Source organism: Monodon monoceros, unplaced genomic scaffold (assembly GCF_005190385.1).
Source record: "Monodon monoceros isolate NGI ecotype Baffin Bay Population unplaced genomic scaffold, NGI_Narwhal_1 Super_Scaffold_1, whole genome shotgun sequence".
In the NCBI taxonomy this organism is placed as follows: domain Eukaryota; kingdom Metazoa; phylum Chordata; class Mammalia; order Artiodactyla; family Monodontidae; genus Monodon; species Monodon monoceros.
Genome location: NW_021703765.1, coordinates 55656328 through 55679127, shown reverse-complemented (window position 1 = coordinate 55679127; position 22800 = coordinate 55656328). Strand labels below are relative to the sequence as shown.

The 22800-nt window shown below is 38.3% G+C and overlaps 1 protein-coding gene across 4 annotated transcripts in view; it reads right to left on the bottom strand.

The window, feature by feature from the left end:
* ARHGAP28 (Rho GTPase activating protein 28) overlaps positions 1–22800 on the bottom strand; it is a 147893-nt gene that overhangs the window by 60891 nt on the left and 64202 nt on the right. For all 4 annotated transcript variants that reach the window (XR_003794926.1, XM_029232071.1, XM_029232085.1 and 1 more), the window contains exons 2-3: positions 6526–6728; positions 2098–2315 (exon numbers count right to left, since the gene is read on the bottom strand). Coding sequence is in view for 3 of the 4 variants with exons in the window: in XM_029232071.1 (XP_029087904.1) it covers positions 2098–2315; positions 6526–6728 (421 nt within the window). In the remaining variant the exon portion in view is untranslated. The remainder of the gene's footprint in view (positions 1–2097; positions 2316–6525; positions 6729–22800) is intronic.

Here is a 22800-nt window from a genome sequence, read left to right as displayed (position 1 = left end):
TACTCCCTGGAATATATGGTCATTCTTTTACCTGTGACAACTCCCCCTGCCTCATTCCCCATTCTCTCTAGAACTGGGGCTTCCGCAGCAAGACTGGGGGGTATGTGGGAGAAGAGGAGGGTAGACAGGAGGAAGAGCCCCCGGGGCTACTCCCCTTGCCCACCAAGAATGCGGCCCTCTCTCTGCCTTTGCTGGAGTTAAACACCAGTTTATTGCACTTACATGTTACGGAAAAGTAAGACCCTTCATTTCATTTTATACTTAAGCCCTAATGTGTTAAGTGCCCACCTTACGATTCCCTTCAGGGTCCGAGTGAAAGAAATGGGAGAAGCGCTGCTTCTATGTGACTATAGCGCAACGTTTTGGGAAACCTAGAGAGGCTAGTTATGCATTTTCTTGAGTAACTGGAGGATTCAGGAGAAGCTATAGACCCATATTTTGCAGTTTGCTAGGGAAGAGGAAAAATCTTAGTCTGAAGTAGCTGGAAACAGAAATGAGGAAAGGACGCATGTAGGCCAAGTTCTTAGGATTCTCTCAAGATGATCTGGGAGATAACTGGAAAATGACCCAGGGAATTTAAACCTGCAGGATAAACCTTTTCTTTGATAGGCATCTTGTCCAGGACTCATGTGGCTGGAGCCCTAGCCTCAAGCTGCGGGCAACACCTTTACTCAGTTAACAGCTTGAGACAATCTCACCTTCCAAGAAGGCCCAGGTTTCAACTAGGCTGAAAGTTCAAACAGCGTAGAACTCAAAATGGCTTACCTTGAGTATATATCGTTATATACAGCAGAGGATTCTAGAACTGTGTTCATTATACTGGCTACAAGCCACATGTGACATTTTAGATTCAAATCAATTACAATTAAATACAATTAAATTTTTAGTTCCTTACTTACACTAGCTACGTGTCAAGTGCTAATGCCACATGTGATGGGGGCTTCCATATTGGACAGCACAGAAATAGATCATTTCCATCACCGTAGAAAGTTCTAAAGGACAGCGCTCTTCTAGGACATTGTAAACACAAATACAAAGCTTAACTTTGTATATGTGAGCTGCCCTGGCAACACCCCACTGTGATTAATGTATCTAAGAGAAGATTTGACTTACAGACAACCTAAACTAACTCAAATTAGAGACTGTCTTCAGTTATGCCAGCTACCCAATATCCTTGAAGTTTTAATTTATGTCACTATTGATATTACAATTAAACAGATGAGAAACCTAAATCAAAGTGATTAACCAACTTGCCCCAGGCAACTTTACCTGTGACTGCAGCAGAATATCAAGTTCCCCTTTTCCTATATATGAATTACCCCAAAGTTCCAAGAATCCTATCGTCATAGAACCTGATATAAGAATTGCACAGAGAATGTATCCAGTAATTATCTGTTGCATCAATGACGCAATTATTTCAATGCAACACTGCAATGATGCAATAAATGGATGAATGAGTGAACTGTAAAGCAGAGCTACCAGTAAAACAACCACAGAAATAGGAGGACATGACTCAGCCTCAGAAGTAAAACTGTGGCCGTGGAATAGCCAAGGGTATGCTGGCATTTCAACCAGCCATTTCTCAGAAAACGTGTGATGCTTCCCTCATGGTTTTTTGAATCATTCTCTGGCTCATTTGATTAATGCTGTATATTTCACTTTTCATCATTTTAATTTCTTTGAACATAAAGGGTACCCTAACCACTCTCCCATCCCCACCCCCAATTAAACTACACAGACTTGCACATAATAGTTGGGCCCACTTCTCTGGGACTCCTTTGCCTGTCCACAGAGTTTCCATTCAGTGCTGAGGTTTAAGTAAAGGCTCCGTGTATCTCATCCACAAAGACTTGCTCCATTACCAAAGAAGCGATCAACTTCAAAAGAAAGGAATAAATTTTGTGTGCGGGGAGACTGCTGTATGGGGAATAAGAAATAATCACTTAAGTTTCAAATTTGCAAAAATTTTGCAGTTTGCTGTCTGCTTTACTTTTCTCTTAAAGCTAGAAGATGATTGGCCTTTTCTGATAATTTTTCCACATTCCCCTTCCCTCCCCTCAAGCAAACCAAACCTTTTGAGCCCTGTTCACTACTTACAGGAGATTCGCTGACTCCAAAGATGTCTCTGACATCCCTGATGGATTGCTTGTTCTTTTTTCTCATGGTTTGAGTGTAAGTATTATATCTCTTCTTCACTGCAGCTGCTTGGGTTCGAGTCAAAGTCGAGAGCAAGGCTTTGCCACCCTCCTCTTCATCACCCGAGATCAGGGTTGATAAACCTACATCTTGCAACCACTCTGCTTCAAGTTCTCCTTCTGTAAGATGAATTTACCAAGAGAAGGTTAGAATATTCTGAGATTGGAAGCCATGCATATCTGTAAGTCTGTACACATCAGCAAGTAAGAAATAATCACTATACAATATATTAAGACCATCCTGGACCTTGAGGACATTATGCCAAATGAAATAAGTCAGACAGAGAAAGAAAAACACCAAACACCATATGATCTCATTATATGTGGAGTTTAAAAACAAAACAAAGCAAAATGTCCGAGCTCATAAATATAGGGAACGGATTGGTGCTTACCAGAGGCCAGGGGTGGAGGGTGGGCGAAATGGGTAAAGGTGGTCAAAAGGTACAAACTTCCAGTTATAAAATAAAATAAATAAGTCATGGGGATGTCATGTACAGCATGGTAACTATAGTTGATAATGCTCTATTGTATATTTGAAAATTGTTAAGAGAGTAGGATCTTCAAAGTTCTTACCACAAGAAAAAACATTTTGTAACTATGTGTGACGATGGGTATTAACTACACTTATTTTGGTGACTGTTTCACAATGTATTCAAATATCTAATCATTATGTTTATACCTGAAACTAATATAATATTGTATGTAAATTAAACCTCAAAAAACTTTAAAAGACCATTCTTTTTCCTATAGTAATTGTGGGAACGGCCTATAGGAATGAATAAAAGGTCTGTACTGTATTTTTTTAAGTAAGTCAAATTTTTAAAGTATCTTCTAGTAGAGTAAGGTTATTTGGCAGATTTGGGAAGGTAATTTTCCTTACCAGAGAGTTAAATATAAGCCATATCTGAACAGCCAATTTCAAAAAATGATAAAATACTAATATCTAAACTAAAACCATGACAGAAAAAATGTGGTTTAATGGCACACAAAAGAATTTTTTAATCACACAAATTCAGGTTCAAATCCCAACCACCATTTACTAACTGAATGACTTTGGAGAGTTTTAAGTATCTCTAGATCTTGTGTCCTCTTGGCAAAATGGAGGTAATAATCACCAAAGTATTAGGTGGCTATGAGGATTATTTTATCAATGAATTTGTGACAGATGGCAAAAATCTAGAACAGAGTATGTGTTCAATAGATATTCGTTCTCTTACTTTTCTCCTGATTTTGAACATTAGGTGATCTTTCCTCTTCTCAGAAGGCAGCTAAAAAACTTAAAATTCATCATGATGAAGATCAATTGCTATTATAAATTAGATGTGTGGAAATACTAAAGAATTCAGAATAACAACATCATGTAACAGAAAATCCACTGTACACACTATAACATTCTGGGAACTATGCTAAACAGGCATTACCTGAATAAGGTTTCTTTTAAAGAGCAGAATTGACTGGTTTGCAAGTACACTATCAAATCATCAGTCCAGAGGCGTTGGACTCTGCTTATGTTATTCTATCACTGGTACATGAACAAAAGCCTTCCCACATGCTTTACAAGAAAATGAGAAAACTTTTTAAACTGAATAATAATGAAAATATGAAATATCAAAATTTGTGGGATGGAGTGAAGTCAAAAAGGAAAAAGTAAAACTGTCTCTATTCACAAATGATCTCTTTGTTTATGTAGAAAATTCTAAGAAATCTAGTAGTAGACAACTCCTGGTAAGTCAATTTAGAAAGGTAATGAAATATAAGGTCAAGTACAAAAATCAATTGTACTGCACACCAGTTGCAAACAATTAAAAAATGAGAGAGGTGAGAGAACAAGAGAGAGACACCCAATTAAAAGAAATAGTGAAAAGATTTCACAAAGCAAGATATATGAATGGACAATAAGCACAGGAAAAAGCATTTGACATCATTAGTCATCGGTGAAGTATAATTACAACCACAATGAGATACCTCCGCACATCCCTAGAATCATTCATGTTAATAAGTCTTAAAAAATCAAATGTTGCAAGGATGTGAAGCAGCTAGACTTGTCTGTCAGATACTGCTGGGAGAAGTGTGAAGTGGTACAACTACTTTGTAAAAATGCTGGCAGTTTCTTATGTAATTACACATATTCTATGAAAAATACATATATCCAAGAGAAATAAAAATGTATCTCCACCAAAAGACTTCTACAAGATTGTTCACAGCAGCCTTATTCATAATGGCCAAAACTGCAAACAACCATTAACAGTTAAATGTATAGACAAATTATGGCATATTCATACAACAGAATACTGCTGTCATGGGTTGAATTGGGTCCCCAAAAAGATACACTGAAGTTCTAACCACCAATACAGGTGAATGTAACCTTATTTGGAAACAGGGTCTTGGCAGGTATAATTAGGATTTAAGTTGAGGTGAGGTCATACTGGAGTAGAGAGGGCCCTTGATCCGATATAGCTAGTGTCCTTATAAGAAAAGGAGGTGAGACACAGACAACAACACAGGGAGTAGGCTACGTGACTACAGAGGCAGAGAATGGCAAGTGTTGTCTACAAGCCAAGGAACAGCTAGGATTGCTGGCAACACCAGAAGCTAAGAGAAAGACATGGAACAGATTCTTCCCTACCATCTTCAGAGAGAGGAGGGCCCTGCTGACCCCTTGATTTTGGACTTCTAGTCTGCAGAACCACAAGAGAACAGATTTCTGTTGTTTTAAGCCACCTAGTTCTGTGGTACTTTGTTACAGCAGTGCTAGGAAACTAATACAAACTATCCCATAATAAAAAGCAATGAAATAGTAATACACCAAATGAATCTCAAAAATATTATGTTCAGTGAAAGAAGCCAAACCCAAAACTATATGCTGCAAAAACATCAGAACCTTGGCTGTCTCTGGCTAGGGACAGCAAGTCACGGGGATGATGAGATTGGGAAAAACCATGAGGAAATTCTGAGTTGACTGAAATGTTATGTCGATTTGTGTGAGGTTACAGGGTTAGTATTTGTCAAATGTCACTGAATTGCACACTTAAGATCTAGGCATATGCTTCAAGGAAAACAATATCAGTCAAATAAATTTTGAACTCCAGTTAGTAGGTATGCTTTTTGTAGAAGTTTATGTTAGCAAGCCTGAGAATGTTTTCTGTATACTCTAGGCTTGAGCAAATGAAAAAGTACATTGAGGAACAGGTTTGTCATTATTGGAGAAGGGGGTTATAAATACAGAAAAATGGAAGACAACAAACTTTGTGGCGTTGGATTGGAATTGGAGGTTATCAGTACGAACTCATGATTTTTAATATAGACAGCTAGCTAGCTAGTAAGAAAAAAGAAGTGGAGAATAAGAGGTATTTTCCTTTATGTGTCTTTCTGGATCTGAAAAGGCAAAATGTAAGTATGTAAGGAGAAGGAATAAAAATATCCTTCTCTGATGCAGGACAGTTCCCTTGAATGGATTTTCATTAAATCTGTGGTGGGACTTTTTATTTCTAATGCTAAGTGAAATATACTAATTGTGGTACATCTGAACTATTGTTTTTCAGATCTAAGAAGGATAGGCTTGTAGAAAGGGAATAAAGAAAAAAGAGTTTTTTAAAGTTTCAGTTTATCTTGATAGTTGTCTTGAGGTTAATCACTGGCTAATGAAAACATTCTTAGATACTTGCTAAACTACCTTCAGTCTTTCTTATGCATTTACTTGTCGATAGGTAGTACCTGGAGAAGATAACCTATGCTTTTAATCTCAGGTGAGTAATTTTGTACCTTTTGACAATTACGGACAATTATACTTTTTGGGTCCTCAACCTTCTTGTTTAATTTCACTGGAAACTAGTATAATTGACATATCTGACACGGCTCTTATTTGGTGAAGTACTAGATTATCCGTTCTCTAAATACATTAATGCTAGTACATGCTTCATAGCTAAATATTTTTAATCCAGAATTATGTTGGTAAATTTTTTTTCTGTCTGTCTCTCTCTTTTGGTAATTAATGGTCAAGTATACAAATATAAAAGCCATCAAAATGAGAATACTCAATCTGCTAGATGATTATGAATCAAGTCAACAGACGGGTACAGCATCCCTAAGTGGTGATACGTAAAGGATCAATTTGCATTGTGTTGACAGCCCTCCTTCAGGTCATGTCACCTTACACAGAAGCCATCCTGAGCCAGACCAGCAGATATAAATCAGTGGGAGCAGGCAGCTGATTTGCCAAATTCTACTGGTTCACTTGTTAAACTACTAGTGGAATGATTTCTACCTGCCAACAGAATAAGAGAGCATACAAAGAAAGACAGCACAGGGGAAGACCAATCCAGCACCTCACCATCCAGGGGCTTGGCCTCAGCTGGCGTCTGCTCTTCCTGAACTCCCAGGCTGTTCTCTTTGATACTTTCTATTTCCCGCCAGAAATCCTCCATGGAGGCGCTGTCTATGGAGGCTTGAGAGTTGGAGCGGCTGAATGCCGGGGACTGTAAGGATTCATTGGAGAGCATCCTGCTAATTCTTCGGCAGCGAGAAATGGATTTTCTGAGAAAAGAATAGTATCTGTTAACGAAAATCAGTGTCTCATGTTACAAATCACAAAATTAAATTTAGGTGTGATATCAACGGAGAGATGGAGTTAGTGTGAAAGAGAGGGGTTTGAGGGAATAACCTCCAGTCAGCGGTGGCCCCATCCTTTTCATTCTCTATAATTCATAATGACTTTGTGGCCATGCGGAAATTACCACAAAAATACTTTTTATACCTTTCACACACTCATAAAGTGGGAAGCTGTTCATGTTAGTCAAAACATATATAGTAAAATTTAGCCCCTGTAAAGTATCTAAGATGATGTCAGAGAAGAGTGAAAAAAGCTGGCTGCTCACATCCAGTGGGGTGGGTACTATTAAGCAAACAAAATAAGCATTGGCGAGGATGTAGAGAAACTGGAACCCTTGTTCATTGCTGGTGGAAATGTAAAATGGTACAGCCTCTGTGGAAAACAGCATGGCAGTCCCTCAAAAAATCTAACAGAACTACTGTGATATCCAGCAATTCCACTGACTCTACGTACAAAAGAACTGAAAGCAGAGTCTTGAAGAGATACATGTACATCCATGTTCATAACAGTGATTCACGATAGCCACAAGGCAGAAGCAACTTAAACATCCACTGACAGATCAATGGATAAACAAAATGTGGTCTATTCATACAACGAAATATTATTGAGTCTTAAAAAGAAAGGAAATTCTGACACATGCTACAACATGAATGAGCCTTGAGGACATCAGGCTAAGTGAAATAAGTCAGTCACAGAAAAACAAATGCTGTATGATTCCACTTATGTGAGGGACCTAAAGGAGTCAAACGCCTAGAGACAGAAAGTAGAATGGTGGTTGTAAGGGTCTGCAGGGAAGGAGGCATGGCGAGTTATTGTTTAACAGGTAGAGAGTTTCAGTTTTACAAGATGAACAAGCTCTGGAGCTGGAAGGTGGAGGCGGTTGCACAACAGTGTGAATGTGCTTCATGCCACTGAGCTGTAGGCTTAAAGGGGTTAATATGGTCAATTTTATGTCACACATTGTACCAGAATTTAAAAACAAATATTTTTAAATTTAAAGATACATTTTTAAAAAGTTGGCTGTTGAGAAAATGAGCTAATGAGAGGAAATAATCCATGACATTAAACGGAAAAACTCTGTATTAGGATGGGGAAGTGGGGCACTGACTCAGTTCAGGGAGAACCAGATCACCACCAAGGGAAAGGCCCAAATGCTTAGGGGGGCAGCGAAGCTCCAGGTATCGCCACCCAGCAGGACCACTGCTAGCCTAGCAGACAACAGCTGAACAAGGCACAGAGCAGCTCCATGGGATGCTTTCCTCGTGGGATTGCTGCGAGGACTAAGTGAGTTAGCACACGTAAAGCATTTAGGACATAAAACATCCAACAGATGTTAGTCTAAAAAACAAGAGACACAGTAGGGGAGACAGATGCCAAAATGCTGGAATTCTGAGAGAGTTTGGAGATATACATAAAAATAAAATATTTTATGTGAGGTGGTGGATGCATTAACTAACCTTATTGTGGTAATCATTTAGCAATATATACATATATCAAATCTTCAGGTCGTACTCCTGAAATTTACCCCATGTTATATGTCAATTCTATCTCAATAAAGCTGGAAAAATTTTTAAATGTTTGACTCTATGATATATGATTGACAAATATTACACTCCTTAGGAACAGAATGTTTGATTACATACAACACTTCAATCCTCAACCAGGAAGAATGACTGAATTACTCTATGCAGTATGATCTTCTGTTCTTATTCTTACATGATTTTTTTTTTCTTTTTAATTTTCCAGTTGGAGTGTGTATGCAACTCCTGTCAAAGAACTCCTCCACACTTGCTTTCTTCTCCTTGGGTCCAGGTGGAATTGAACCAAAAAGTTGAGACTACTTAACCAATGTGTGGTCAGAGCTGTTTTATCCAAAACAAGAAATCCAGATAGAAAGAGCAATGACATAGTAATGTCCAACCGTGGCATTCTGACTCGCTTAGGACAATTCAATTTTGACATTCAGAGCAGCAGTGGATTACTACCAAACTTAGCCGTGTCCTAGAGCATATGTAAAGCACACTGATATGTATAACAGTACAAAAAGAAAGGGGAATAAGAAAAAAGTTCCATGTGCTCATATGGTCTATACCTCTAGGAATCCTAGATTTCTCAATCATCTTTAGTATAAATTTCTAGAATTTGATCATTGATCCTGAGACTGTACCAGACTGTAAGTAGTTCTAGTTCTGCAGTGAGTTAGCCAACTTATTTTTAAAACTCAGAGCATTTCAGGAAAATATTAGATATCCACTTTTATTTTTTTTATTCTTTGCTGATAAAAATAATTTTATGACGCTTTGATAATTGGGTGATGAGAGTTCTTCACTGAATTCTTTACAGTTTGACAAGACAGACACATTCTAGTGGTTGAAATACATAGGAAATCAATACAGGTCATGAAGGCAGTTACTGCTCCCTTTACTATTTTTAGGCTCTTCAGCCTTTTCTCTTTTGAAAACCACTAATGAATTCATAGAATTATAGTATATAAACATCTGCTTCTGTGAAACTGTAATCAATTACCACTGCTCACACAGCCTACTGCCCTCCGTGTACCATATTCAGGAAAAAGTATATAGATGCCCAAAACTTTCTCTAGTTCCAGTTTTGGGGGTTTTTTTAGGTTTATTCTTTGAAAATGAATATAACTTGTAAAAAATTAACAGTCTTAACAGAAGACATGGACTAAGTTTTTAAAAATTATAAGGCGGTATATTATAAGCATAAAAGTTTAAGTAATACACAATTTATAAAGCGGAAGCTGAAGGTTTCTTCCTATCTGTATCATATCATATTGTTCGATAAGCTGCTTTGCTTTCCCCACTCAAAAGCACGTCATAGGGCTTCCCTGGTGGCACAGTGGTTGAGAGTCCGCCTAACGATGCAGGGGACACGGGTTCTTGCCCCAGTCCGGGAAGATCCAACATGCCGCGTAGTGGCTGGGCCTGTGAGCCATGGCCGCTGAGCTTGCGCATCCGGAGCCTGTGCTCTGCAACGGAAGAGGCCACAACAGTGAAAGGCCCGCATACCACAAAAAACAAAAACAAAAACAAAAACATGTCATAGGTATCTCTTCCATGCCAATACAGAGATAACACCTCAATGGCTGCATGGAAAAGCACCATTTCTCTTAGAAATTAAGAAAACATGCAGATATACCTAAAAACTGAAAATGTTTGAAAAAGTGAGAAATTTGGGAAATATTAAGTGAACCTTAGAAGATGAGGGGCATATATATTTAGGGCTAATAATGATCCTTTTAGTTACAGCACGGTTTCTTACTCATGCAAAGGGAATACTGGTAGAATCTCAGAGAAGAGATCTTCATAAACTTCTGCTGGGAACGGGAGGATTGGAGGTGAAATACAGGTCATGAACATCTGCATAACACACTGGTTTCATCTGAGACAATCCACCCAAAGAATCCTTTAATTGCAACGGTCAACTATTTTTTTTGGCAAGTAAGTCAAACAGCATTTTTGGGATAAGCGCATTTGGAAGAGTTCTCACTTTTTTAGTTAGGGATCCAAATATTTCCCCCTTCACCCCAGGGTAGAGTAGGGACCGTGACCTTCCAGTCTTAAAGTATTACATAATTGTGATGCTTGGGCTCATCCACCACTTTGATGAGCCTCACAGCTTCAAACCTCACCATATTAGGATAAACAGAGCTTCAGCTTCATCAGCTGTTTGTTATTTTTTATTCCAAAACAATACCAGGAAAACACTACATGAAAAACAGAATGCAACTGTTACACAGCATTATATAGCAACTTTTGTTGGGAAAACACCATTAGGTTTGTGTGGGGTTTTTTTAGCCACGCCATGCGGCATGCAGGATCTTACTTCCCGAGACCAGGGATTGAACCCGGGTCCCCTGCAGTGGAGGCACGGAGTCTTAACCACTGGGAAGTCCCAAAACACCATTAGGTTTAAAATTAGATTTAAGTGGATGATAATTACCATAAATTCAAAGTGGCATTAATAAAAAAAATTTTTTTAAAGATTTTACTATTCCATTTTCCCCTCCATAATGTTTTTAGAAATACCTTATATTTTAATGATTACTGGAGATGCTACAACTTCAGAACAATGCAAATAACGTATAAGAGTTTAATTCTCCCTCCACCCCTTATTATATTACTATTGTCATACATGTTGCTTCTTCACATGTTTACACCCCACAATGGTTATTATTTTTGTTTCTTTTAAAAAGTCAATAATCTTTTTAAAAATTAAATAAGTAGTCTTTTATGTTTATCCTTTCTGGTGCTCTTCATCCTTCCTGCATGTCCATGTATCCATAACAGATCATTCTAATCGGTTTTGAGAACCTCCTTTGGTATTTCCTCTCTTTTTCTTTAGCATTTCTTGTACTATGGATCTGCTGGCAACAAATCCCCTCATATTTCTTTCTATGTCTTTAATTCACCTTCATCTTTGATGAATATATTTCCTGGGCATAGGACTCTAGGCTGGCAGATTTATTGTTGTTTTTACAATCCTTTTAAAGACGGCATTCCATTGTCTTCTGTATTCTTGATTCTGATGAAAAGTCAATTATAACTCTTACTGACATGCTTCTAAATATAATGTTCTTCCTCTCTAGCTGCTTTTAATAGATTTTTTCCCCTTATCTTTTGATTTTAGAAGCTTAATTATAAAATGCCTAGATTGTTTTATTTGTATTTATTCTACTTAAGGTTTACTGAGCTTCTTGAATCTGTGGGTAGATGTATTTCATCAACTTTAGGGTAGTCATCCATTTTCTCTCCAAGTATTTCTTCTGTCCAACTCTCTCTCTCCTCTTCTTCTGGAACTCCAATAACACAACCAATATTGTCCCAAATGTCCTTCACGATATGTTTGTTTCCCCTCCAACCCTCAGCCCTTGTACTTGTTTAGGGAATTTCTACTACCCTGTCTTCAGGTTCACTTTTCTTTTCTTCTATGTGCCCAGTGCTAGTTAAGACCATCCAATGAATGCTTCAATTCTGATACCATGTTTTTTCATATCAAGAATGTCCTATTAGTTCTTTTTAAAGATTCTATCTCTCTGTTGACATTACTCGTCTTTTATCCCTTTTATCTGTCTTTTTAACATACTTATTATTGTTATTTAAAAGTTCTTGTCTCAGTGCCAACATCTGTGCTGTCAGTGCATCTGCTAATATTGATTAAAAAAGTCAATTGTCTATGGATCATATTTTCCTTTTCTTTTACAAATCTCACATTTTTTTGTTGACTTTGTTTTTAAAAGAACTCTAGAAAACTGGAGTAAATAGTAATTTCCCCAAGAAGGGTAAGCTTTCTGTCTGGTAGTTGAAATGAGGTACAGATCACTTCAACCCATTTAAGGAGCTGAGGTGGGTCTGGGCTGAGTTGCAACTTTGATCAGTTTTAGGTTACCTCTGATTCCAAATGTTTTGAGGGGGTTGATCTGTCCTGTGTGTATTATAGGTCCCTCCCTCAACAGGGCTTTCGGATAAACACCACAGGACTACAGAAATTGCTCTCTACTTTAGAGCCTAGCCGCAAGCCTCCTGTGTTGTTGGGCTCTCAGCAAAATCCCAAGGGGTAGAGTTGTCAGACTTGGAGAACTAGCTCTGCATTTGCGGCTTCGACAGATTCCAACCTTTTGTGCCAGTGCAGGCAGCCCCATGGGTGTCTCCTCTCCCCATACAGTCCTTCTGCCAAGGGAGGTGTGATCTTCTGCCCAGCAGTACACAGACTCAGGGAGAGACACACACTGAAGTGACTGCTGGGCTCTGGCCACCTAGGAAGAGCTCTTCCCTCCCTGGAACTGAGTTCCTTTAGACTTCTTTGTGTCCACAGCTCTCCATTATAAACAGCTTTAAAACATATGATTTTACATGCATCGTCTCTTCTCTAGTTGCAACAGTGAGAAAGATAATCGGCTGCAACCTAGTCTGTATTCTAACTGGAAATGGAACTCCCATAGAACACTGTATACACATCAGATATTTTTAAAATGCTGCATCTACTAATGAACTGCTTGCTCTGTCTAACCACAAGTTCAATTGTTCTGAGTATATTCCACAGAATATTTCAAAAAAACATACTTCTTGCTATGAAATATTCTGTGGCCTTTATTATTTCTTATTTTATAAAGAATTTCACATGAAACAATTTACTATCATACACATTCCATCATTTGATTCTTACCTTAACCTCCTGAAGTAGTCAAAGCAAGTATTATACATCTCAGTATACAGTAAGGGTAACAGTTACAGAGAGTAAAGTGAAGACACATTAACTTCCCACCACAATTACAATAAAATGCATATTCTTTTCTATGACATCATAGCCCAGCATGTTCTGTCCTCAAACGTCTTATCCAGTCTCACCTTATATCACTCTCCCCTAGCACTAGCACCAGGCCTGCTAATCTTTCCTCAGTTTATCTAAAAAGTCAAGCTCTTCCTTCCCTTTCTCTTACCGTTTTTTTCTGCCTGGAACATTCTATTTCCATGGCAAGATGCTTCTCATCATTCAGCTCCTAATGTAAATGTCGCCTCCTCAGGGGATCTTTTCCCGGCCACCCTAACATAGCATTCCTCCAATTACCCACCATCTCAGCTTTCTGCATTTCCTTCTTCTCACTCATCAACAACATAACTTTATCTATTCACCTACTTCATTTTTGGGAACTATTTTCCCCACTAGAATATAGAGGAACCGTGTCTGTCTTATTTACACAGTATCTGGCCAATAGCAGGAACTCAGAAATATTTGCTGAATGAATGACTAGGGACAGTGAAGCCAGGATATGAATTCACACGTTTTCAGTTCTTTCCAAATGCTTTCCCTACAGTAATCCTTCTTAATTTCAAATGTGTCCTCAGGTATTTGCGTATCTGTGTATAGCTCTACATATTTTTATACCAGGAATATAGTATCGTGATTTAGAGAAAAACTCTGAAGACAGCTGGTCCAGATTTGAATGTGGGCTCTGCCAGTTCCTAGATCTACAACCTTGGGAAAGGAATTGAACCCTTGGGCCTCCATTTCCTAATCTGTAAAATGGGAATATTAATCACATACATGCCCTGGGCTATTATGAGGATTAACTGAGTAAATATATGTAAAATGCATGGCACATAGTAATCCCATGTGTTATTACTATAATTTAACTAATTTGTTGGCATGCCTATGGCTAGGTTTAGGGTCAGGCTAAAATGGGTGGTAAAATATCACAGCAGCACTAAAATTTACTAGGAATATAATGAGATAAATAAAACTGCATTTATCAGAACTCGTCTCTGATCCAACCCCATTCCCAAGCCTTGTTTCTCCAACTCCCTTAGGCCAGAAGCGACCATCTGACACAATTCTGGCCAAGTCACATAAGAAAAATCCCTCTCCATGGTTTCAGTGTAATCTTTTATTTTCCTCATATAGGTGCTACCCCTTTCTCTTCCTACCTCTCCCTTACTGGAATGTAGACAAGATGACTGGTGCCTCAGCAGCCATCTTGCAACTATGAGAAAAAAGCCATGAATATTGTAGTGATCAGCCTTGATATTACTGAGTCTCAGAAATAACATCAGATGCTGCCTATTCTCTGGACTTCCAGAAATGTGAGAAAAATAAACTCCTATTTTTAAAAACTACAGTAATCTCTGTTGCTGTTGTTATTGCTACTTGCAGTCCAAATGATTCCTAAGTGATATACCTAGAAGAAATACTTTAGTAAGTCATTTGGGGTGGGGTAAGATGAGACACCATCTCCACCCCACTAAGGAGACTATTCAAATAAGATTAGACAGTCAGTAACCTGCCTCCTAAAGGAAGGTGGGATCTAATGTAATGATTTTCCATTTTAAAGGTGACCAAATTATTCGCCTAACCCCAGTCTTGGTATGGTCTTGATCAGTACACTATGGAGTTAAACTTCATTCCTGCTAAAGATCTCCCTGCCTGAATATGCAGGGAGTATATTCACATTGCTCTCAAATCAAACATATTCCAAACATTTTAGGAAGAATATATCAAAATCAAAGATTTCCCCTTCTCTTTCTGAAAGAATAAGACTGCATTCCCCACTGTCATTATCACTGAATGAGGCACAGCATGACCATCTAGAGAAATCATCTTGGACCCTGACCGCAGTGGGCCTGTGCAGCAGGGTTCTTGCAAGAGAAACCTCTGGCTCTCTGGGACAGACTCTGGGTACAGTCCCAGTAATGCTGCTGTCTGCCCTCTTAGCTTCCTGGGGAGGCCACTCAGCATGAGAAAGAAAGAGGACAAATCCCTTGTTTTCAGGCTCTGGCTTCTCAATATCTTTGGATTCTAACATGCTTATAAACAAGCTCAACTTGGATGTCTTGGAAAAAGCACTTGAAAGGCAATGGTGATAAAAAAAAAAGAAGCTATGGTTTCAGATTAATAGACACAGGAACACAGAGGAGGTTCCCGCTCTTTCTCAGGCTCCCTGACTCGGTCTTTCACTATCATTCTGGCATCCTCTCCTTCGCATCCTGCCAGCCCAGTTTTCTCTTCTGTTCCTGGCCTTCCTCAGCCCTCCTAGGGGAATGAGGAGAAAGCTGATGAAGCTTTTCCTTCAAAAGGTAAACAGGTCTGCCTGAACCTCTCTGTTGGCAGAAAAAGATACAGAAAAATGTGTTTGTAGATTAAGGGGAGGCTTAAAACAGCAAACAAACCTCAGTCACTCAGCAGGGAATATCTGAAATGGTTTTGAAAGCTAGAATTCTTTTTAACCAATTGAGGTTCACAGCAGCAATTAAATCCTTATGCAGCCGTGTATCACCTCTGAGTACAGGCACTGGGCTAGAAATGGGAAAAGTGAGAATGAGAAAATAATAACTTCCAACTATTATACACTGAACTCCAGTATTTACAAAGGAGGGGGCTCAAATGGGGCCACAAGCTCTTCTGTAAGAGAGAATGACAGAACCTCTTCCTGGAGGTGGGAGGAGGACAGCAGGTTTTTCTGTACTTCTACTTCTACTGCAAAGCAACTCCACATGCTTGACTTTGAAGGAAAGTAACCTGTTATGTTCTGTCTACTGCTCTACCAAGAAAAGCCACTAACTAAAATCAATGCTTGTAACAGTTACCACTTAAGTGTAATACATCACTTATATGGATACATACAAACATACACATGACAAAACCAAAATAGAATGGTTCTTAAACTTCCCCTACTTTGGTGGAGGGGAGGGAGGAGTAGAGAGTGATTGCTAATGGGTGTGGGGTTTCTTTTTGGAATGATGAACATGTTCTGGAATTAGTGGTGATGGTATCACAACTTGTGAATATACTAAAAACCACTGAACTGTACACTTTAAAGGGTGAATTTATGTTATATAAATTATATCTCAATTTTTTAATTGTATGAGAAAAAGATCACCTTTCTTTTTTTTTTATTTTTTATTTTATTTTATTTTTTTGCGGTACGCAGGCCTCTCAGTGCTGTGGCCTCTCCCGTTGCGGAGCACAGGCTCCGAACGCGCAGGCTCAGCGGCCATGGCTCACGGGCCCAGCCGCTCCGCAGCATGTGGGATCTTCCCGGACCGGGGCATGAACCCGTGTCCCCTGCATCGGCAGGCGAACTGTCAACCACTGCGCCACCAGGGAAGCCCCACCTTTCTTTTTTTTAATTTTGATAATTACAAGTGCTTTGACACTGACAATACAAAACCCTGGCAAGGATGTGGAGCCAGAAGAATTCTCATTCACTGCGGGTGGGAATGCAAAATGGTGCAGCCACTTTGGAAAACAGCTTGGTGGTTTCTTAAAACTAAGCACACTCTTACTGTAAATCCAGCAATCGCTCTCTCCTCAGTATTTATCCAAAGGAGTTGAAAACTTATGTTTACACAAAAAGCTGCACATGGATATTCATAAGAGTTCTATGTTCATAACTGACAAAATGTGGAAGCCACCAAGATGTCCTTTAGTAAGCGAATGGATAAACAGTGGTATATCCAGATAATGGAATATTATTCAATGCTAAAAAGAAATGAGCTATCAAGCCATGTAAAGACATGAGAGAATCTTAAATGCATATTACTAAGTGAAAGAAGATAATCTGTGAAGACTACATACATACTGTATGATTCCAGCTACATGACATTCTGGAAAAGGCAAAACTATGAAGACAGTAAAAAGATCAGTGGTTACCAGGGCTTGGGGGCAGCAGGGGAAGTGGGAGGGGGAAAGGAAGGATGAACACGTGGAACATAGAGGATTTTTAGGGCAGTGAAGCTTTTCTGTATGATATCACACGTTTGTCCAAACCCCCAGAATGTAAAATATGGACTTTGGGTGATTATGATGTGTCAATATAGGTTTATCAATTGTAACAAATGTACCACTCTGGTAGAGGGGTGTCGTTAATGGAAGAGGCTGTGCACGTGTGGGGCTGGGGGCGTATGGGAAATCTCTGGTCCTTCCCCTCAATTTTGCTGTGAACCCAAAACTTCTTTAAAAAGATAAAGTCTTTTGTTTTTTTTTCAAAGAAAAGTACTTTGGAATTTCAAAGTAAAGGCAAACTTAGGAAAATGCAAAAAAGAATCAAATTTGCAAAAATACCCAGGGGTTTAGAAAGAAAGGAAAGATACTTCTATGAAAAGCTACTGGCTGCTTTGAGCAAAGAATAACAATCACAGATGGGAAATGGTCCTATCTGCTCAAATAATAATCATCTAAACAAGAGACAGGATGAAATGTCTGCTATGCAGGCAGAGGAAATCACCGAGTGTGAATGTTTTATGTTCTGTCTGTTTTAAAACTAGTGTGCAGTTTATGAGCTTGAAGTATATATTGATTTTGGTGAAGCTCAGTCAATCCCACAAGTGACTCTTGTCACATTATCCTTAAGGATAAGTTAAAATTATGAGTGGAAGACTAGTTTGGTGACACCTAATTATTGCTCAGAGGCTCATATTTTTATTTAAATTAGGAGATGCCCAGGAAAGAATCTATAAAACAGAATATGAGCAAAAAGCAGCTTTCCCTTGCTCTTTAATAGAATTCTATCCTTTATCCATTCAGCGACACATGTCGCTATAAGAGTCTTGGTGATTTATGTTTTGTGCTTCTGAGATTACTCTTCTCCACGTAACCTGGATAAGTAATTTTTAAAGGATGTCCTTTAATATCAAATGTAAGCTACATATTCCCTCTATTTTTCAGTACCAAATAGCAGTATATATATATATATATATATATATATATATATATATATATATATATTTTTTTTTTTTTTTTTTGCAGTACGTGGGCCTCTCACTGCTGTGGCCTCTCCCGTTGCGGAGCACAGGCTCTGGACGCGCAGGCTCAGCGGCCATGGCTCATGGGCCCAGCCGCTCTGCGGCATGTGGAATCCTCCTGGACCGGGGCACGAACCCGCGTCCCCCGCATCGTCAGGCGGACCCTCAACCACTGCGCCACCAGGGAAGCCCCAGTATATATTTTTATTACGTAGTTTTGAGGAGCCTGCTGTGGCTGGTATTGCTATGTCTGACTTTCAAAGTAATTAAACAGATGAGTCCCCCATTCTGATGTCTACTGAGGGTCTGCCTTTGTTTTCCAGCTACCTGTGTGCCTCTCTGGTGCTGTGATGATTTGCTGGAATGCAACCACTCAACCTCTGTTTCCTTCACATCTCTGGTCTGTATTTATTATCATTATTACCCAGCCACTAATGCTCAGCTACGCAATGTGAAAATGTTCTTCTACTGCATCCTTGTACTGTTTTTCAATTTCCTCTGTCTGTTGCCTCTCTCCAGCTCCAAAAATTCAATAATAGCAGGACAGAAGCACAAATAGGATCTCTGGGAGTCTCAGGCAGTCCCACATGGTCATTCTCATGTGGATTGAACCTTTCATGTGGCCTTAAAGAGCTCTGCGGTCCATCCTGACAAGGCTTTCCCTGAAGTGGGACTGACCTTCTTCCTCACGGGGCACTGGAATCAGCTCAGCTTTAAACTATTTGGTATAGAATCCAAAGTAGAATATAAATCCAATTTATCATATTCTGACAGGAGTTGGCCATTTGGATGAATAATTATCCAAATTGATTTCTCTTCTTTCACAATATACTTTTCCACACTCAGACTCACTCCATGATGGCTTTAATTCCACAGGGTCCATTTGAGCAATAACCATTTTGTATTCCATTTGTTTTCACTGTCTAACTTTAAGACAGCTGTTTCCTAACTTCCCTACAAACAGCTTTGAATTGGAGAGCCATAACTAGGATTTCCAATGAAACAGAGGATCCTAGAATTGGAGAGCTAAGAGGGAATCTGAGAAATGCCAAATAAAACACCACGTTTTAAAGATAAGAAAAATGAAGCTCAGAGAGGTCAAGCAACTCACCCAAAATCACACAGCTAATTACTGAGAACTAGAACTGCAAACTTGGCCTCCTGATGCCTTATTCCATGCTCTTTCTCCCCTGACCACCAGTCTCCTAAATCATTTATGCTTTATTCTTCACCCACTCACCAAAATAAATAAATAAATAAAGATTCACGTTTTCACATTAGAGATTATCCTCTTTGTCCCCTTAATGTATTTCTTAAAGAGCACATGATAAAAAAATCAGGTGGATAATATTTTTATCGTAAAATATGTTGGAAATTATGTCCCCAGTCAGTTTTCATTAAAGAACAAGAGCGCTACATGCAAAAGTGTCCCACAAAATAAAGATTTTTTAAAAAGCAAAGTTCTCTGAAAATCTGAAAGTGAACTAATAAGATTGGCAAGTATAGCAGACCAAATACACCAATTATCTAAGCTGTATATAAAATATAGACAGAAAACACACATTAAAAAAACAACTGCTGGGCTTCCCTGGTGGTGCAGTGGTTGAGAGTCCACCTGCTGATGCAGGGGACGCGGGTTCGTGCCCCGGTCCGGGAAGATCCCACATGCTGTGGAGCGGGTGGACCCGCGAGCCATGGCCACTGAGCCTCCGCGTCCGGAGCCTGTGCTCCGCAACAGGACAGGCCACAGCAGTGAGAGGCCCGCGTACCGCAAAAAAAAAAAAACAACTGCTATATATCCAATATAAAAGTAATATATTAGCACTATTAAACATAAATCACATTTTTAATTTATCCATTGCTTGGTATATTAGAATATATTAAAATTTATTGAAATAGTGTCAATAATTCATTCTATTTTAAAACCATTCAAGGTAGTAGAAGCTAAGACTCCCATTTTACTCAGCTTTCCTTGTGGCATATAGAGACAATTCCCAGGTGTCATGGCCCTAAATTCACATTTTTGTTACTGTTGCTATTGGTAATCATCATCATCACCATCATCCAACTGAAGTCATTTTAAATTAGTACTCTACCTCACCCTCTCCAATTTACTCAAAACACTGTTCATCACCAGATAAGTTCCTTGAGCAAATCAAAGAGCCAGCAGTCAGAGCACTTCACACTCTCTAAATGCCATAAAAACAACTTTCGGGACTAGGGTCCTCAAAGTCCTTCTCACAGCATGACAAAGAAAAGAGCTGTAAGTTTCACCAAAAGAGAATCAAATAACTAGTTTCACACTGGCTGACACTTCATGTGGTGGGGCTCTGAAGATCTCCCCGCACTGGAGATGAATGGCTTTACTAGTTCAGTATCTGACCTCTGACGGCAAATCCAGAATGGCAGGATCTACAAAGTGAAAATGCTCCAGGAATTGGCATAGAGGTTGCCTTGACTCTGGTTAAACACTTATCAGGGCTGCATAAGTTAAAACTTTGCAAGAACTGGTAAAAATTGACTCCTGAGGAAAGAACCAGGGAGCTATAACCCAAAAAGTTTCCAGAGTTCAAACAAAGCCAGGAATGTGTGTATGTACATTGGTGTGTATACTAAAAATTTATCAAGTGAACTTCTGCTTTCAACCATGACAAAGTTTCAGACTTCACACCAGGCAGAGTAGGGATATGATAGAATCTGCAGGACATACAGTAGAAACCTGAGAAGTCTCATGTCTTAATAGTAAAGTTTGCCCTAGCTAGAGGCTACTCTAGAATGCACTCACCACCCCTCTGCAAAATCAACAAATAACTGTCTGCCAAAATAAAACTGTACACTCTTTAAAGAAATACAACAAAATATACCAATATACAACCTAAAATAACAAGTTCAAGTATCTAAGGAAAATTAAGATATATGAAGAAGGAAGAAAAAGTGACTCATAACCAGAAGAAAATCAGTCAGTAGGAAGACAGAAATAATATAATTAGCAGAAAAAAATGTTAAAACAGCTATAATAAAAATACTCAAAATACTTAAGGACCTAAAATAAAAGATGAACATAATGCAGAAAGAAGTAGAAAATATAAAAGATGAAATTTTTATACATAAATCATATAATATGTGAAATAAAACATTCACATATTATATGTGGAATAAATGACAGATTAGACACTGAAAAAAATCAGTGTAAAGAGGAACAAAGAAAAGGATATCAGCAAATTTCATGTTCAAAACAATACAATCCAAAAGACAGCAGAGCAGTAGCTTTAAAATACTTGAAGAAAAAACTATCAATCTAGAATTACATACTCAGTGAAAATATCTTCAAAAATTCAAGGGAAACTAAGTTTTTATTTCAGACATAATAAAGTTGAAAGATTCATTAGCAGTAGAACTTTCCTGCAAGAAATGTTAATGAAAATCCTTCAAGCAGAAGGAAAATAATACCAGATGGAAATATGGATCTATGCAAAGGAATAAGGAGCATAAGAAATGGTACCTATAGGGATAAACACAAAACTTTTTAACTTATTACTTAAATCTCCTTAAAGGTTAATTGATTGTTTGAAACAAAAATAATATTTCATGTTAATAATATTAATATATAATATAATATATAATCAAATGATAATATACATTAATTGAAGGTAGATTATGATAAGTTAAAGATTAAAATATGTAGTTAAAGCAATTGCCAAAATACACGAAGAATTAAGTAAAAAATACTTGATTTACCCAAAAGCCCCCCAAAAAGGAAAAAAAGGATAAAAAACAAAAGCATAAAAAATATATAAAAATAGTAGATTTACACCCAATCATATCACATTAAAGTGTACATGGTTTAAACCTCCCAATTAAATGCAGATTGTCAGATTAGATTAATGACACACACACACACACACACACACACACACACAAAAACCCAGTGTTGCCAAGGAGTCCACTTTATATGCAAAAACACAAATAGGTTAAAAGCAAACAGACAGCAAAAACACCATGCTGAAAAAAAAAATCAAATGAGAGCTGAGTGGCTATATTAACATCGGAAAATTTGATTACAGAGCAAAAAATACCACTAGAAGTTAATGGAATCATTTTCTAATATCAGAAAAGTCAATCAAGAAGAAGTAAGACTCAAAAATATACAAACAGCTCATGCTGCTCAACATCAAAAAAACAAACAACCTAATCAAAACAATGGGGGAAGATGTAAATGACATTTCTCCAAAGAAGACATACAGATGGCTAAAAAGCACATGAAAAGATGCTCAACATCACTAATTATTAGAGAAATATAAATCAAAACTACAATGAGGTATCACCTCACACTGGTCAGAATGGTCATCATCACAAAATCTACAAACAATAAATGCTGAAGAGGGTGTGGAGGAAAGGGAACCCTCCTGCACTGTTGGTGGGAATGTAAATTGGTACAGCCACTATGGAGAACAGTATGGAGGTTCCTTAAAAAACTGAAAATAGAGCTACCATGTGATCCAGCAATCCCACTCCCAGGCATATATCCAGAGATAGGAAAAACAGCTAATAGCATATTTAACAATGAAAGACTGAATGCTTCCCCTCTGAGATCAAGAAGAAGATCTGGACGACTGCTCTCACCACTTTTATTCAAGATTGTACTGGAGATTCAACCAGTGCAGAAAGAAGTGGACTATATTTAAATACAGATATAATTGTCTATGTAGAAAATCCTATAGAATACAGAAAAAAA